This window comes from Elephantulus edwardii, unplaced genomic scaffold, assembly GCF_000299155.1.
Source record: "Elephantulus edwardii isolate Elephantulus edwardi_28Jun2011 unplaced genomic scaffold, EleEdw1.0 scaffold00024, whole genome shotgun sequence".
Taxonomy (NCBI): domain Eukaryota; kingdom Metazoa; phylum Chordata; class Mammalia; order Macroscelidea; family Macroscelididae; genus Elephantulus; species Elephantulus edwardii.
In genome coordinates this window covers 24,211,472-24,228,813 of record NW_006399774.1, presented here as the reverse complement: position 1 = coordinate 24,228,813, position 17,342 = coordinate 24,211,472, and the positions used below count along the sequence as shown (strand labels likewise).

The 17,342-nt window shown below is 44.7% G+C and overlaps 1 protein-coding gene across 1 annotated transcript in view; it reads left to right on the top strand.

The window, feature by feature from the left end:
* LOC102872363 (thrombospondin-2-like) overlaps positions 1 to 17,086 on the top strand; it is an 83,770-nt gene extending 66,684 nt beyond the window's left edge. Inside the window, exons 13-21 of the mRNA XM_006882840.1 lie at positions 4,448 to 4,555; positions 5,251 to 5,410; positions 7,120 to 7,238; positions 8,092 to 8,326; positions 10,766 to 10,993; positions 11,472 to 11,743; positions 12,180 to 12,277; positions 15,933 to 16,072; positions 17,079 to 17,086. Of these exons, the coding sequence (XP_006882902.1) occupies positions 4,448 to 4,555; positions 5,251 to 5,410; positions 7,120 to 7,238; positions 8,092 to 8,326; positions 10,766 to 10,993; positions 11,472 to 11,743; positions 12,180 to 12,277; positions 15,933 to 16,072; positions 17,079 to 17,086 (1,368 nt within the window). The remainder of the gene's footprint in view (positions 1 to 4,447; positions 4,556 to 5,250; positions 5,411 to 7,119; positions 7,239 to 8,091; positions 8,327 to 10,765; positions 10,994 to 11,471; positions 11,744 to 12,179; positions 12,278 to 15,932; positions 16,073 to 17,078) is intronic.
* The last annotated feature ends 256 nt before the right edge of the window (positions 17,087 to 17,342 follow it).

The following is a 17,342-nucleotide window of genomic DNA, read 5'->3' as shown; positions in this document are numbered from 1 at the left end:
TGAGCTCTAAGGGCTATAGTGTGAGCTGTGAGAGCTGAAGTGTGAACTGTGAGGACTGAGGTGTGAGCTGTGAGGCTGTGGGGTGAACTGTGAGGCCTTGAAACGAGCTCTAAGGGCTATGGTGTGAACTGTGAGGCTTTGGTGTGAGTTGTGATAGCTGTGATGAGTTGTGAGGGCTGTGGTATGAGCTCTAAGGGCTGTGATATTAACTGTGACAGCTGAAGTGTGAACTGTGAGGACTGTAGTATGAGCTCTAAGGGCTATGGTGTGAGCTCTGAGGTAGAAATGTGAGCTGTGAGGGCCGCGAGCTGAGTGACGGCTAATTTAGGAGTTAAATGTGTGGGAAGGAAGGGCACCATGTACTTCTCAGTCTTGCTCTTACTCAGAACTCTGACTCCCCACTTTTGTTCGGCAGCTTCACAGGCATCCAAGTTCTGAAAGAAGCCTCTTTGTCTCAGCTCCCTGCAGTGAACTTGATTTCTAGGTTAACACTTGGAAAGAGAGCATAACTTTGCCCTGCAACTTCCGTGGGTCCCTGAGTTGGAGTGGACTTGACAGCTGTTAGCGGGCTGTATATACATAGACAAATGACATCATACTTGGAAGAGTAGGTATCAGAAAAGGACAGGAAGACCCCGGATGAGATGTGCTGACACAGTAGCTGCAACATCGGGTTTGAGAAGTGCAGAACTTGTGAGGATGACATGGTTCCATCTGTTGTCAACTTGAGTTCACGTTGACTCGGCAGCACCTAACAATACGGCACATGTGCACACGTGCAGATTATGGTGAGCCATCTACGATGTGAAGATTCTGCTGGAGTTTACAGAAAGGATGCTGTTAGAATAGCATAGACGACACCTCTGATTCAGCCTCATCGTGGCTCACATACTTGCCTCTGTGGATGCATCTGAGGGCTGTCTCTTCAGCATTGTCCTGGGTACTTCATTCCACTCGTCCTGTAAAGGACGGGACCTCAGCATGCTTTTAGAATTAGTGATGTTTATTGCTCCAACCCCGGGACTCCATGAACAGCAGGGACAAATGCTGCCCAGTCCTTTGTCCTCTTCATGGTTCTTAGTGTGTCAGAGTCCCTTCTTTGGCCATGTGTTTGCCAACTTCACAGAGGGTTCTCTTTTTTCAATGACTTTTCCAGGTATAGCAGCCTTATTGAGTGTTAGGTTTTTGCTGTTGCTGTGTCCAAAGTGAGTCAAGTCTTGTTGTCTTCATTTCTAAGGAGTATTCTCATATTTCTTTTTTTTTTTTATCATCTTGGGTAACTGAAGTTTAAACATTTTTTAAAATTTTACTAATTTATTTACAAAGTTTGCATACATTGTTTTCCACAAAAGATCCTTCCCATTTCCTTCACCCACCCACACATCGAATTGTGCAACCCCACGATTAACACCCCACCGCTCCATCCTCACCCTTCTATTTCGACCTCCCCGCCACACACACACACACCTTGGATCCTCATACTCATTCTACAATAATGGTTTTATACAGTATTTGCCATTGTGGGACTGAGTTAGTTCACTCAACATAATGCTCTCCAGTCACTTCCAACTCAGGTAGTAATTTACAAAATGATTGCTCCTGCGTGCTGTGTAGTATTCCATTGCATGAATGCACCACAGCTTTTCAATTCATTCATTTGTGGTTGGACATCTGGGCTGTTTCCATGTTCTTGCGATGGTGAATAATGCTGCTATGAACACTGGCGCACAAGTTTCCTTTCAATCCTCAGTTCTCATTTTCTTGGGGTATATTCCAAGGAATGGCATAGCTGGGTTGTATGGAATTTCTATGTTCAGTTGTTTTAGGAAATGCAAAACTGCCTTCCAGAGTGGCTATACCATTGTACAATGCCGCCAACAAAGTAAAAGTTCTTATCTCACCACATCCTCTCCAACATTTATTCCTTGCTGTCCTGTTAAACGTTGCCACTGCTACTAGAGTGAGATGGTATCTCATTGTAGTATTGATTTGCATCTGTCTTATTGTCAGTGATTTGGAGCAGTTTTTAATATGTCTGTTGTCCATTTTAATATCTTTCTCTGTGAAAATTCTTTCCATGTCTTTTGCCCATTTTGAAAATGGGTTATCAGGCTTTTTTCTTGTGGCGGCCCAAGTATATTTAGATAAACTTTCGTTATGAGACTTGTCTGAGATAATATTGTAAAAAATCTTTCCTAGTCAGTAGGGGTTGGTTTATTTTTTTTTTACCCTATTGGAAAAAGTTTTTTATGAACACAGGGATTTAATCTTTAGAAGGTCCCATTCATCAATTTTACCCTTTTCAGATTGTACATTTCTGGCTGTATTTGGCAGTCTCTTTATACCGTAGACTAAGGCTTTTAAGCTTGATCCCAATTTGTCTCTTATGAACTTTATGGTTTCGGGCTTTACTCCCAAGTCTCTTATTCACCTTGAGGTGATTTTTGTGTGTTGTGTGATATGTAGATCCTGTTTCATCTTTCTGCAGGTAGCAGTCAGTTATGCCAGCACCATTTGTTGAAGTCATGATTTCCCCATTTGATAGGTTTTATTTTCTTGTCAAATATCAGTTGACCATAGATAGCTGGATGTATTTCTGGGCTCTCAGTTCAGTTCCACTGATCTCTGTGTCTGTCCTTGTACCAGTACCATGTTGTTTTGGTTACTACCGCTATGTAGTAAGTTTTGAGGTCAGAGAGTGCTGTACCTCCCACTTTATTTTTGCTTCTCAGAAGTGTTTTGCTTCTTTGGGGTCTCTTGCCTCTTCAGATACACTTGACAATTTCCCTTTTGATCTCCTTGAAAATGAATTTGGTATCTGTATTGGGGTTGCACTGAATATATAGATTGTTTTTGGTAGGAATGTAATTTTCAGAATATTGAGTCTATCCATGAACAGGGCACATTTTTCCATTTCTTTGGGTCTTTTATTGTGTCTTGAAGAAATATTCTGTAGTTTTCTTTGTATAGGTCTTTTGTGTCTCTTGTTAGGTTCACTCCCAAGTATCTCAATTTGTGGTTGGCTATTGTAAATGATATTGCTTTCTTGGCTTTCTTCTCTAAATTCTCTTTGTTACTGTAAAGGAATCGCACTGATTTTTGGATCTTGATCTTATATCCTGCCACTCTACTAATTTGGCCTAGTAGCTCTAACAGGTTTTTGTTACTGTTGTTGTTGAGTCCTTGGAGTTTTCTATGTATACTATCATATCATCCGCATATAGCGATATTTTAACCATACCTTTGCCAATCTGGATGCCTTTTATTCCCTTTTCTTGTCATGTTGCCCTAGCAAGCATTTCTAGTACAATATTGAATACAAATGATAACAGGGCACATCCTTGTCTGTTTGCAAGGAAAATGTTTTTAGTCTTTCTTCTTTGAGAATGATTGGCTCTTGGTTTTGCTTATATACTTTTCACTGTGTTGAGGAAATTAGTTTTTCTTCTCATTTTGCTGAATGTCTTAATCAGGAGGAGGTGTTGAATTTTGTCAAATGCCTTTTCTGCATCATTTGCTAATACCATATGGTTCTTATTATTTATTTTGTTAATATGGTGAATTACGTTGATTGTTTTTTCTTATATTGAACCATCCGGACATATCTGAATTCCACTTGGTAATGGTGACTTTTTTAAATGTGCTTTTGGATTCTATTGGCTAAGATTTTGTTAAGGATTTTTGCATCTGTATTCATGAAAGATATTGGTCTGTAGTTTTCTTCTTTGGTAATATCTTTGCCTGGTTTTGATATTAGGGTTATGCTTGCATCATAGAATGACTCTATGAGTGTTCCTTCTTTTTCAATTTTTGAAATAGTTTAAGTAGAATTGGTGATAGATCTCTCTGAATGTTTTAAATAATTCAGCTGTGAAACCATATGGTCCAAGACTTTTCTTATGGGGAAGTCTTTTTATGACTTTTTTCAAATTCTTCTTTTGTGATGGGTCTGTTCAAGTATTCTAACCTGTCAGTGTCAATCTGGGTAGGGCATGAATTTCAAGGAATTTGTCCATTTCCTCTGAGTTTTAAAGTTTATCAGAGTGTAGCTTTTCATAGTGTTTTGGTATTGTAGATTTAACTTCCTCTGGTTCTGTTGTGATTGTCACCTCTATCATTTCTTAATGGAATTATCTGTGTCTTCTTTTTTTACGTGGCCCAGTGGTTTGTCAAGGAGTATCCATGTATTTCTTTTAAGAGATTTGTTAATTCTTCTGGCAGACCCTATGCAGATGATGGTCTCCAAATCACCAACATCCCAGTACGTTTACGCTTCTGCATTCAAAGTCCATCCTCCTTATGAATGTGTTGTTGTTAGGTGCTATCGAGTTGAGGACGGTTTGTAGCAACCCTATGAACAACTGATCTGAACATTGGAAATACATAGTGTATAGGTTAATTATTACATTTTCTTGGTTAGGTTATAGTTACATTTCTTTTACTACAGGATAACTGCCCCCTTCTGCCTAACTCTGGGCAAGAAGATTTTGACAAGGACGGGATCGGGGATGCTTGCGATGAGGATGATGACAACGATGGTGTGAGTGATGAGAAGGTAGGTGTGTGGCCCCCTGATGCTTTCTGGGTGTCAGGAGCACAGCTGCTGGAGGAGAGAAGGGATCATGCCACCTAGTGTTTATTGACATCACTGATTCTTAGAGTCTGATGGGTGATGGTGTTCTAATCAAAATATTCTGATCATGTATATAGTTCACATGAGCAGCAAAAAAGGAGTCTCTGCACTCTCCTTGGTAGTGGGTTCCAGGAAGAGGCAAGACAAAGAACCCTATAGTAGATGTACTTGGTTCTAAGGTCTTATTCAATATTTTCACTTTTTAAAAAAGAATGTTTGTGCAAAGCATAAATTATTTGATGCATCTGATATATCTTAGCATATACCAGCCAGTCCTGATCACCTGCATTTTTCCCTTCATTTTTCTGCTTCTGACTTTAATGGCTTCATGAATTCTCATTCGCTTGTTTGACCTGTATTCATCTCTTCTCACTATAATGCAGTGTGCCATCTTTGGAATAGGGTACACAGATGTATGCCTGAGTTAAAAACCATGTGGGGTGGAGCCAGTAACTCGAAGCAAAGGGTAGTTGAGTTCGTGCATTTGCTTTTATTCCAGAATTGTTTATTCTGAACTACTTTAATCAAGTAATGTGTAAGCTCTGAGAAATATTATAAGCAATCCAATAATTTATGTATATTTTTTTTAAAAATTCTGTCCTTAATTTTCCCACTAGGACAATTGCCAGCTTCTATTCAACCCCCGCCAGTTTGACTATGACAAAGATGAGGTTGGGGACCGCTGTGACAACTGTCCATACGTGCACAATCCAGCACAGATTGACACAGACAACAATGGCGAAGGGGATGCCTGCTCCGTGGACATTGATGGAGATGGTCAGTCCCAATAAGCTCTGTCTGCATGAACTTGAAGGGCACCATCAGAAACAAACAGGATAGTGAGCCCTGAACTCACTGTCGGACATGTGTTCTAGTGTCCACCATCAGAACATAGACGAGGACAGTCAGTTTGTACTCTTCGTCTACTTGAACCTAGGGTCCACCAAGAGAGATCAGAAGTGGTGGCCAATCTTGTACCCACCTACTGTCAGACATAAATTTAAAGTCCACCGTGGGGATATGAATGTTGATAGCTGTTCACCACCAGATACGTGTTGTAGGAATCACCATCACAATACAGGTGGTGATGGTTGGTTGGAGGTCCCCACCTGAAGTCCTTGAAAAAGTGTTTTTGTTTGTGCTCTTTAGTTTAGCTCAAGTTCAACCACACTGATACCCCTGTTTCCTTTGACTAGACTCTCGCTCATGGCACCACAACATGTGTCAGAGGAGAACTGTGCTGTGTGAGTTTTCAGGAATGCAGCCTCTCCATCTTTGTTTCATGATACCTCTAAATGGACACGAACTTCCAAGCTTCTGGTTAACAGCTAGAGTTAAGTCAGCAGCTTAACCATTTGCGCCACCCTATAAGGTTAAAAAGCCAGTAAACTCTTCTGGGAGCCTGTCCCCATTTGGTTGTCTGGCATTTGTTACGAGCCTCAGGATCATCGTTTAGAGAATTGTGACTTGGGAGCAAGGCGTTCATAACTCAGAGACAGAATTCCCATCTCCCGCCCCTGAGATCCAGGTTCAGTTTCTGCCCTGTGCTCCGCGTATGCAGGCACCACCCACCTGCCAGTGAATGCTTGTGTACTGCTATGCTGTTAAATAGGATTTATTAGGATTTCCAGATTAAGAAAGACTAGAAGGAAAGATTTTGGGATCTTCTTCTGAAAACCAACCAACGGAAACCGGATCACAATAGTCCAGTCAGGTCACGGAGCTGGTGCAGGACCTGGCAGTGTCTCCTTCGTCCTGCAAGGGGTCACTGTGAGTCACAGTGATGCAGAAGCAGCAGCAGTGAGGACAGTGAAGCCGGTATCTTCCCTCCTTGGTGTGCTGTGCCCTGTTCTCCTTTCTCACCCTCGTTCAGAGCCCTGATGACCAGCCCCTTTCTTCTGGGACAGGGAGTCTCTCTCCACTCCCATTGCTTGGCTGCCTCCATCCCTTTGCTCACCTGGCCCCGCCCTCCGGACTCGGTGTTTGTTCCATCTGCTTCACCAAGTGTCACTGATGGTGCGACCAGGGATGTGTTTCTTTGTAATGACCATATTAACAGAAATCACTTCTACTTTCAGATGTCTTCTGACATGTATCACATCCCTAAATGTCTACATTATTGCTTGTACAAATGTGCGTTAATGTAGTTATAAGGCAGCAGGACCTGCGGTCGACAGTGCCTGGGAACCCAGTGTATTTTATGAAATAGTTTAGGGGGAAGAAGTGCTGTGAGCTCAGGGTTTTCAGTTTGGTCAGTGGCCCCGTTTCTCAGGAGTCTTCAAGGATCCATCTTATTTTAAACTAAGGACGTGTGGACTTTAAGGGAAAGATGGCATTTGTTCTCCCCAGAATCTATTAATATTTAAATTCTGCCATCTTCTTTGGTCATTCATTTTATTTATTTGTAAAACATTTGGAAACATGTTATTTGACGCCTTAGGAGAAACAGTACAGGGTGCTTCTCTTCTTTCTTTCAAAACCTACAGATGTCTTTAATGAGCGAGACAATTGTCCCTACGTGTACAACACTGACCAACGAGACACTGATGGTGACGGTGTGGGGGATCACTGTGACAACTGCCCCCTCATGCACAATCCTGACCAGGTAATGGGCTGTGCCCACACGTGGAAGCTGTGATGGGAGGACATTCCTGAAGCCCTGTTGGCTGTGTTTATGTATAAATATGGAGATACAAATGCACTTGGTGCAAACTGTAGGCTCAGCCACGAACCTTAAGGGTGGCCCTTTGGGCACATCCAGCAGCACTGGAGGGAAGACCTGACACCCTGCTTCCCTGAAATCACGTGGAAGCCCTGAGGAGCACATTCCTTCATAGGCATAGGATCACCAGCAGTCAGATCGGGCTCGGTGGCAGCAGCTTTGACCCTCAGGTTTGATAGATCTGTACATGCCTTTACTCTCTTCCTTTCACTTTACAAAGACCCCACAGCAGTGTTTCAACAGTTCTCATTGCAGACATTTACTGGACTCGAGTGTAAACATGGCTCTGGCATCTCAGTGTCCAGGGCCCAGAAGACAGACACTACAGCCTCACTATCTAGAGCCGTGATCGCTTCCTCTAATTCTTTTAGGATTTTCTGACACAAATGTAGGATTTCACGACATTTCCAGATTTGCCTTTGGGTAAGACAAGTGAGGCTAGAAACACAGAGCTTGGGCTAGTTGTAGGGGACAACATGAAAATAGACTTTCACTCTGCAGGGTTTACTGTCTTCCTGTGAAGCATAAGAAAGTGACTTGTGGAGAGGGGTGGAGTGACCACTAGGCTAAGGCTTCTAGATGTTGTCTCTGAAGCCCTTTCATCTCAAATGTCCCAGCCTCTTCTACGGCAAGGTTGTGACGCTAATGGTGCCGATGCTTGCCATGGTCCCTCTCCAAAGGTCTCCTCGATCCGGGTCTTAGGCTCACTGCTACCTTCCTCTCACTCTCTTCTCAGACTGACGTGGACAATGATCTTGTTGGGGACCAGTGTGACAACAATGAAGACATCGATGAGGATGGCCACCAGAACAACCAGGACAACTGCCCCTACATCTCCAACGCCAACCAAGCCGACCACGACAGCGATGGCAAGGGTGACGCATGTGACCCTGATGATGACAACGATGGGGTCCCTGATGACAGGGACAACTGCCGGCTCGTCTACAACCCAGGCCAGGAGGACTCGGATGGTAGGTGCTGTCTCTGAGTGAGAAATCATGCAGGCACACATGTGGAGGAGAGACTGTGATGGAACTCCCAGCGTGGAGATGCAGCCTCTCTGCAAGGCCCCAGGCTGCAGAGGTGTGCAGCCTTCCTTGGCTTCTGCTCCGTGAATGTTAGGTTCTTTCTAAATCATCACTGTATCATCCAGCATGTGACACATCTGAAAGGGCTGCTTACCTGCATTGGGATGAGGCAGTGTCAGCAACCCCCTACCAATCTCCAGTTCTGGACAATTTTAAGAAAAAAAGATGTCCGTGTCACACCTCACATATAATAATGCTTCAATATACTGTGCCAGTGAGGTCACTGGGCTTTATTCTTTTGAGGACAAAATAAACAGTGAAAGGAGTAAAAGCAATAGAATAGTCAGGGCAATCGGAACCAGTGTCTCTAGCACTGAACGACCTTCAGGAGGGGAAACCACCAGGTTGCTACTGCCCCTGAAGCCATTGTCTCCCTGTGACCAATGAGAGGCAGTGACGGGGCTCTGACCGCCTGGGTCCACTGGTTGTCCTCACAAGCCATCCTGGCCAACAGCAGTTCCATGGGATGTGAATGCTTAGTAAACCCTGGTGAGGGGCGAGGAAGGGCATGGGAAACGGCAGAGTCCACTCTGCAGCCTGAAGACTTCCCTGGGATTGAACCGGAAAGAGGACGTTGTTTATTAAAGTGAGAACAGTCGGGTTCAGGCTCTCACAGCTGGATGGTGGAGGGCGGCGTTTGCCACAGTGTGGGTTAGACTCTGAGCCTTTTCCCCAGGAAGGCAGTGGAATGAAGATCCCCGCGGAGGAACAAGGCAGGGCAGGAGATGCCCCGGCAGTCAGTGTGGCATGCGGTAACAAAAAGAACCTAAACATAGCTTAGAGAAGAGGAGCTGTACTTGCTGGCTGTACCTCCGTTAGTGGAGAAGGATTTGTGCCGCTCACCAAGAAGCAGGTGACTCGAGGCCACCATTGGCTTCTCCGGACAAAACTGCAGGTCGGGCACCCGCTGGAGGGTGCACTCCGAGTCAGTTCTGACTGCCAGCTCTTACAGGAAGCAACAGCTAAAACAACAGCTCCCCAGACAGGCCAGCTCGCTTGGAGCTCCAGGCTGCTGAGCCCATCATTGATCTTCCCATGTGTCCCCTGGTGACATCTGGACCCCTTTTTGGCGTATTCCCAGACCTACCACTTTCTTCCCTGAAAAATTCAAAAGGAGGCTTCCAAAATAGGGAGGGCTACCTCTCCCACCTACTTTGAGCTAGAAGAGCTTATTCCTTGAAGGACTTCATGCTTGGAAATTGGTGGGATGGCAAAGGAGAGGAAGACCCTCAACCAGGTGAACTGACACAGTGACCGCAGCAACTGGCTCAAGTGTGTCAGCGATGGCAAGGATGGCACAGGGCAGGACATGGCTCAGGTCTGTTGTTCACTGGGTTGCTATGAGCCATACACAACTTGACGGCACCTAACAACCCCTCTCGCCAGGAGAGGTCCTTTGTAATACAACAGGTACCAAAGAGATTACAGGCAGAGATGATGAGGCAAAATGATGAGAAGTCTGGAAACTTCCAGAGTAGAAGAGGGAAAGCTTGAGCTCAGTGTTACCTGACAGCCATTCAGACCTAGGACCTCTGTGCTAAGCCTGGTGGGAATGGGCTCTGGTGGAAACTGACTTTTTTCCTCTTTGCTGCACTATTTACCATCACAGTGTTTCCAAGAGATGCCCAAGACCCCTCATCTTCAGCTAAAGTCTTAAAGACGCCCAAGTCTTCACCCACACACCTCGAAGCACTTAACCTTGAACTCTTTTTTTTTATTATTATTAAATTTTATTAGTTTCAATGAACACTCACAGGGATTCTGGGCTTTCACTCCTTCATTGCCGCACCATTCTCTCCACCCTCCTCCCCAGTTTGTTCTTCTTCCCCGCCATCCGAATGTCTGTTTTAATTGTCCAATTGCCACAGTGCTTGTCAAAGTCAGTTCTGATTAACGTCCTTTGTCGGTGTGTCCTTTGCCATTCCCTATCACTACTCCCTGAGAGAGACTTCACCCTGATTCATAAGGAAAAGGGAATGGCGTATTCTCTTAGCTACTTCCTGCTGAAAGGGGACGCTGTGGGTTTCAGGGTGAAGATCTTCTCTCACTACTCTAGAGGGCCCCTTTGGCAGTAGGAAACACGTAGACTGTTATGGAGATTGATTTTGGAATTTAGATGCACTCTTATTGATTGTGCTTGGCCGTACATGTTCATATCCTTGAAGATGTATCATGAGGGTGTTGCAACCTAGAAGACACAAATATGACTAACAAGTAACCTTGAACTCTTGAAGGTCGAGGCACCACTTTTTCTTGGACGTAATACGAGCAGTGATGAGCAACTCACCTTGAATTTTTGTTTCCATTTTTTCCTTTGAACAGGTGATGGACGAGGTGATGCATGTAAAGATGACTTTGACAATGACAATGTCCCAGACATTGATGATGTGTGTCCAGAAAACAACGCCATCAGTGAGACTGACTTCAGGAACTTCCAGATGGTCCACTTAGACCCGAAGGGCACCACGCAGATAGACCCCACCTGGGTGATCCGTCACCAGGGCAAGGAGCTGGTTCAAACGGCCAACTCAGACCCTGGCATTGCTGTAGGTGAGTCCCTGAGGCACTGTATGTGGGACTGTTAGGATCTCAGAGGAGCCACATGGAGACAGCTGCCCTTTAAAATCACTGGGGTGAGTTGGGCACTGGCTTTCTGCTACCCTCTGTTCACTCATGGTATAGACCTGTCTATGCAACTCATTACGATACAAGAACTTAGGGATGCATGAACTTGCCTCTCCCAATCTGACTCTGACCAATAATGTGTTAATTTTTAGACTTAGGTGTTAAAATACCTATTATGTAATACAGAAGAATCCTCCCCTGACTCTGTAAATAGAACTGCACACAAATAAATCGTTTAAAAAATTATGCAATTCACAGAATGTGGGTGGAGGAGGGGAGCGGGGCGGAGGAGAAGAGCCCATCTTGTCCTCATTTGACGTTGATGTGACCCCGGGGACAGCTCGGCCTTTCGGGGGAAGGTGTTTGTAAGTACACACTGACCAAATGCCTCCCTCTGGGCCAGGTTTTGATGAATTTGGGTCTGTGGACTTCAGCGGCACCTTTTATGTCAACACCGACCGGGACGATGATTATGCCGGCTTCGTCTTTGGCTATCAGTCCAGCAGCAGGTTCTACGTGGTGATGTGGAAGCAGGTGACCCAGACCTACTGGGAAGACAAGCCCACACGGGCGTACGGCTACTCGGGGGTGTCCCTCAAAGTGGTCAACTCCACGACGGGCACGGGCGAGCATCTGCGGAATGCACTGTGGCACACGGGGAACACAGAAGGACAGGTGAGGCCACTTGGAGGGTACCCAGATTCTGTATCCCCTTCAGGTCGCTGTGGTGTTTGCGGCCGCTGGGCTCAGTGGACTGACGTGCCTCGCACAGCCGTCTCCTCCTGAGTGTGTGCTGAGCGAGGAACACTCCACCGCCTGCTGCTTTGAACGCAGTTGGCAATCCTCTTGCAAACAAGGCCTATTTCCACCCTCTTGTAGACATAGGCAGAGCTAGTTTCAAAAAGCTTCTGGATTTTTCCTAGGATTCTTATCGGATTCTTCAAACTGGCCTGGACTGCTTGTTAAGAGCAGATTCTGGATGCGGCCAGGAGAGCTGTGCAATGGAAACGGAGGTCTGCCGGTAGAGGAGGATGTGTTTACACGGGACCTATGTTTGCTCGTAGTCTTACGAAGTGTAGTTCCCACCTAACACCTGGCTTCTTTTCCGCAGGTGCGGACCTTGTGGCATGACCCTAAAAACATTGGCTGGAAAGACTACACAGCCTACAGGTGGCACCTGACTCACAGACCCAGGACGGGCTACATTAGGTAAAGGCCTCTCAGCTCCGCCCGTTTTCTAGCAGATGATTCCCGCTTCAGGAACTTCTTTCAATCTGACCGCAAACTTGAGCTGTTAAGCAGGGAGACGAGGCAGTCTGTGTCTGTAAAGGTTTAGAGCTGGAGAAGCCCTGGGGAGAAGCTCTGCTCTGTCCTCAAGGACCAGTGTGACTCAGAATCTGTGTGACAGTAGTGAATTTGGCTGGGATTTTTAGGGCATTAAAATTCATATTAAAATAATTTGCTAAAGAAAAGAGAAGATTGCTATTACGTAGACTCTGATTAATGGTTACAGTGTCAGATAGAACCCCGCCTTTCTCTCCAGTTGTACCTCTCCCCGCACCCCCAATTAAGCTAAGGAGCCCTGCTATTGTAGTATGCAGTGTATCAGGCCACTAACAGAAAGGCCATCAGTTCAAAGCTACCAGCCACTTTGTGGGAGAAAGATGAACAGTCTCCTAGAAAGATTTACAGCCTCAGAAACCTGACAGAGAGTCACTTCTAGTCAGGACTGACTCTTAGGCAGTAGGTTTTTGGAAATTGTTCTTGTTGCTGTTTTGTTGTTATGTGCCTTTCAGTCATTTGTGACTCATAGCAGTTCTCTGTACAGCAGCTCTGAACCCTGCTGTATCCTAAACCAGTCTCACTGTCTCTGACATACTCCCATTACCCCAGTTACTATGTCAATCCATCTGACCCAGGGTCTTCCTTTCTTGAGCTATCTCTGCGCCCACCAAGCATGATGTCTTTCCTTGAGGACATGATCCTTCCTGCCAACATACCAAAAGTATGTGAGAGTTTCAAAACCCTTGCCTCCAACTTGGTCTCATCCTCTCCAGGACAGACCTGTCTATTCTCTTGGCACTCCATGGTGCATTCATTAGTCTTCTCCAGAACCACAACTATAGGGCAACAATGCTTTTTCTATGATCCTTATCCTTAACTGTTGTCCAGCTCTCTGATGCACAGCATGTAATTGTAAAAGCCATGGCCTGAATCAGGTGTACCTTAGTCTCCAGACTGACATCATTGCTCTTCAGCACTGTAGAGAGGTCCCAGTTTTAGCCAGTGTAATTAGTCTTTTGATTTCCTAACTGCTGATGCCGAGAGTATCAATTTAGGAACCAAGCTACAATTTCATGTTAACAATCTCAATCTCTTCTCCATCTATCATGGTGCGTCCAGTTGGCCCAGTGGTAAGAATCTTTGGTTTCTTGATGTTGAGCTTCAGTCCATATTGGAGACTTCTGCCATTCACTTTCTGCAGCAAACACTTCAGGTCCTCCTCAGTTTCAGCAAGCAAGGTTGTGTCATCTGCATAGCTCGGATTGTTTCTCCAATCCTGATGCTACTTTTGTCCTCATAAAGTTCAGCCTTCCAAATGATCTGTTCTTCATATAGATTGAAAAGGTATGAAGCCCTATTACATTCTTTTCCTGATTTTGAATCATGCAGTGTGTTCTTGCTCTATTCTGATGACAACTTCCTGGTCCAAGTATAGGTTTCACATGAACACAGTCAAGTGTTCTGGGATTCCCATTCTCCTCAAGGTTAGCCACAATTTGTTGTGGTCCACACAATCAAATGCCTTTGCATAGTCAATAAAACACAGACAGACATTCCTCTGGCCCTCTGTTTTTAGCCAAGATCCATCTAACGTTGGTTATGATGTCCCTAGTGCCACGGCCTCTTCTAAACCCAGCTTGCACTTCTGATACTTCTTTCTTGTACTATTCCAGTCCTTTCTGGATAATTTTCACCAGAATTTTGCTTATGTGTGAGATTGTTTGATAATTTCCACACTCTATTTTATCATTTTTAAAAAATAGGAAAAATTATGGATCTTTTCCAGTCAGTTGGCCAGATAGTTGTCCTCCAGATTTCTTGGCGCAGCTTGGAAAGGACGTTCAGGGTTACATCAGTTTGTTGAAATATGTCCGTTGGTATGCCATCTATTTGGAGGGCCTTCTTTTTTTTCCATTTTTATTTTCTGTTGGTTTGCTTACAAAATTGGTATACATTGTGTCTCACATTATTCTTCATTCACATTGTGTTTAATACACTCATTCCCATGTATTGTTGTTGTTGTTGTTATGTGCCGTCGAGTCGTTTGCGACTCATAGCGACCCTATGCACAACAGCCCTAAACCCTGCTCTATCCTGCGCCAACCGCACTGCCTCTGACACACCCATCCCGATTACCCCAGTCACTGAATCGATCCATCTCATAGAGGGTCTTCCCCTCCTGCGCCGTCCCTCCAACCTCCCAAGCATGATGTCCCTCTCCAAGGACCTCCTGGCAACATGTCCAAAGTATGTCAGACGAAGCCCCAGAATCCTTCCCATGTATTCGGTTTTATAAAATTAATCAGCACTGCACTATACTCACCATTAACCTGTCTTTTCAGGTCTCCACCAGATATTTCCCATTTCCTTTATCCCCTTCCTGTACCCACCCAATTATGCAGCCCTGTGATTTTGCCTCTCCCTATTCCCACCCTTTACTTGTACCCCTTCCCTTGTTAGATCCTCAAACTGTTCTACTAGTTATCCTTCTATTTTTATAATAATGGTCTTAGACAGTATTTGTCCTTATAAGATTGATCGAGTTCACTCAACATAATACTCTACAGTATCTTCCAGGTTATGTAGTATTTTTTTCCTGGAATTGCATATGTCCTTTGTAGATTTATAAAGACTCCTCTATAGTTGAGGAGCCAGGTGGTATAGGGATATACTATTTATTGGAGTACTATTTACCATTGCTGTATTTTGGAATAGTTGATGTGTTGAGCAGGTAAGCATCTCTTTGGCACCTGGGCAAGATAGGTCCTGGTTCACCCCTTGCCACACTAGCTAGAACCCCTGTCCCTGTTATCAAATGCTTACAGGTTAGTGGGAGAATTCCATGGGAGCTTGAGATTTTAGTACAAGGTAAAGGCCTAAGAATCATAATAGTGAAGATAAAGCAGTGTCCAGTGGGTGGAAGGCCACACCTGGCTCCAACTGAAAGAGCTGAGGGATTTTTTGTTCCCTCTAGCAGGAGTGGCTCCACTTCCTAAACAACATGCCTCTGGAAACTCTATGAACTTTGATATATGTCGATTGTTGTAGGGGGGCTTCAGGCCTTTTATTCATAGGGTTGCTATGATTTGTGCTCAACTCAAAGGCAATCAACAACAACAAGATCTCAGACAAAAGAGAGCAGGGCTACAGGCAGTCAACAACAACAACCACTAAAATGCCTGTGCTGTCTTGAAAGGAAAGACTGTAAACCTGCCTTTGCTTGAGTACCAAAATAAAAACCAAACCCACTGCTGCCAGATGGACTCCAGTTTGTAATACGTTTCTTTCGGTTTTCCGAGACTGTAAAGCCTTATAAAAGGAAAGGGATTGCTCATCTTTGTTTCACAGAATAGTTGTTGGGTTCACACCTTTCAGTTGCCACCCCTACTTGTCAAACACTGCATCAGTGGTGATACAGATGCGGGTTGGGGAGAGGGGAGAGTTGGTACCCATGGCTGAATCCACAAGCTGGGATGTTCAGACTCTCCCAGACCGTCCCCTCCTTCTGCCGCAAGCGTCCAGTCTCTGAAGAGCTGTCCTAAGTTCACATCTCTTTGTTTCCCCTTCTTTCCCTGGTCAGAGTGTTAGTGCATGAAGGAAAGCAGGTCATGGCTGACTCAGGGCCCGTCTATGACCACACCTATGCTGGTGGGCGCCTGGGCCTGTTTGTCTTCTCCCAAGAGATGGTCTATTTCTCGGATCTCAGATACGAATGCAGAGGTAGGTGTGACTGGCACTACACGGGGTGGCATGGCAACCCGGAGGACGGAAAACACACTTTACCATTCACAGAAATGTAAATTGCAATGACCAGCTGGGGTCTCATTCCTAGAATAGATCTTGCTTGACTAGTAATTTTTTGTTGTTGCTCATTTTGTTTCTTTGTACGCTTGAGTGATTTAAGTTCAATGTCAGTGCATCTTGGCGAGAAAACACTCAGCCATTTTTATTCTATTCAGCTGCCTATTTCCTTACTTGCTCTACCCTTAAAGCCATTTCCTATCGAACCACTTGCTAAAGATTAAGAAAGGGAGGGAGGAGGAGGGGAGGGCTTCTTTTTAGTGATTTCTCTGGAGTGTAATTTAACCATACTCATGTAAACCTGGGGCGAAGGGAGCTTGAGGTCTCATTTGGTCCAATGCTATGCCTACAAGTAGACTTGAAAACAACCTCCTTCTGCAGGTAAGGATTCGAAGACTTGTCTCAAAACTCACACATTGGCAATAAGGTGTACTTCAAAAATCATTACAAAAATAAATTATTAAACCTTCCTTCTCTTCTACTGCATTGATAAAAAGGTGAAAGGAAGACAAGAATATTCTTTTCTTGCTTCTGGTTGAATTTTCTTTTCCCTCTTGCCTTTCAAAACATTTCATATTTTCGTCCATTCCATAATTCATCCCCATGCCTACCCATCTGTCCATGCATTAATCTGTTTATCCATCTGTATACTACTAATCTAAACACTAAGTCAACCATCTATCCATCCATCCAACCATCCACCTATCGAGCCATTTATCCATCTATCCAATGCTTTTTTCACTGATTCTCCTATACATTGTCCTCTCTATCCATTTGCCCATCAGTCCATCTATCCCTCGATTCATATGTATTATACATGACATTTTAAAATTGAGAATAGTGAGGTTTTAGGTTATAGGTGAAACAAAAGAATACTCATAGTTCCGCCACCCTAACTCAGTCTCTCTTTTGCTTTTCCCTTTAGATGTTTAACAAGATTCGCTGCATTTCTGGCCATGTACTGTACATGCTGTTACCTAAACACCTCAGCTCATCCTGGTACCTGCTGCCTCTCTCTCTCTTATCAACATTTCCTGCCCTTTGCCCTTAACTCTGAGTGGTTATCCTCCTCCTGTCATCAAACCCCACCCCAAGTGCCTCCAGAGGACAAATGTCAATGGAGCCCGGCAACCAGCCTCCTTCCCACTGCGGGAGCAGTCCGTGCAGCGTGACAGCCCAGTCGGGCATG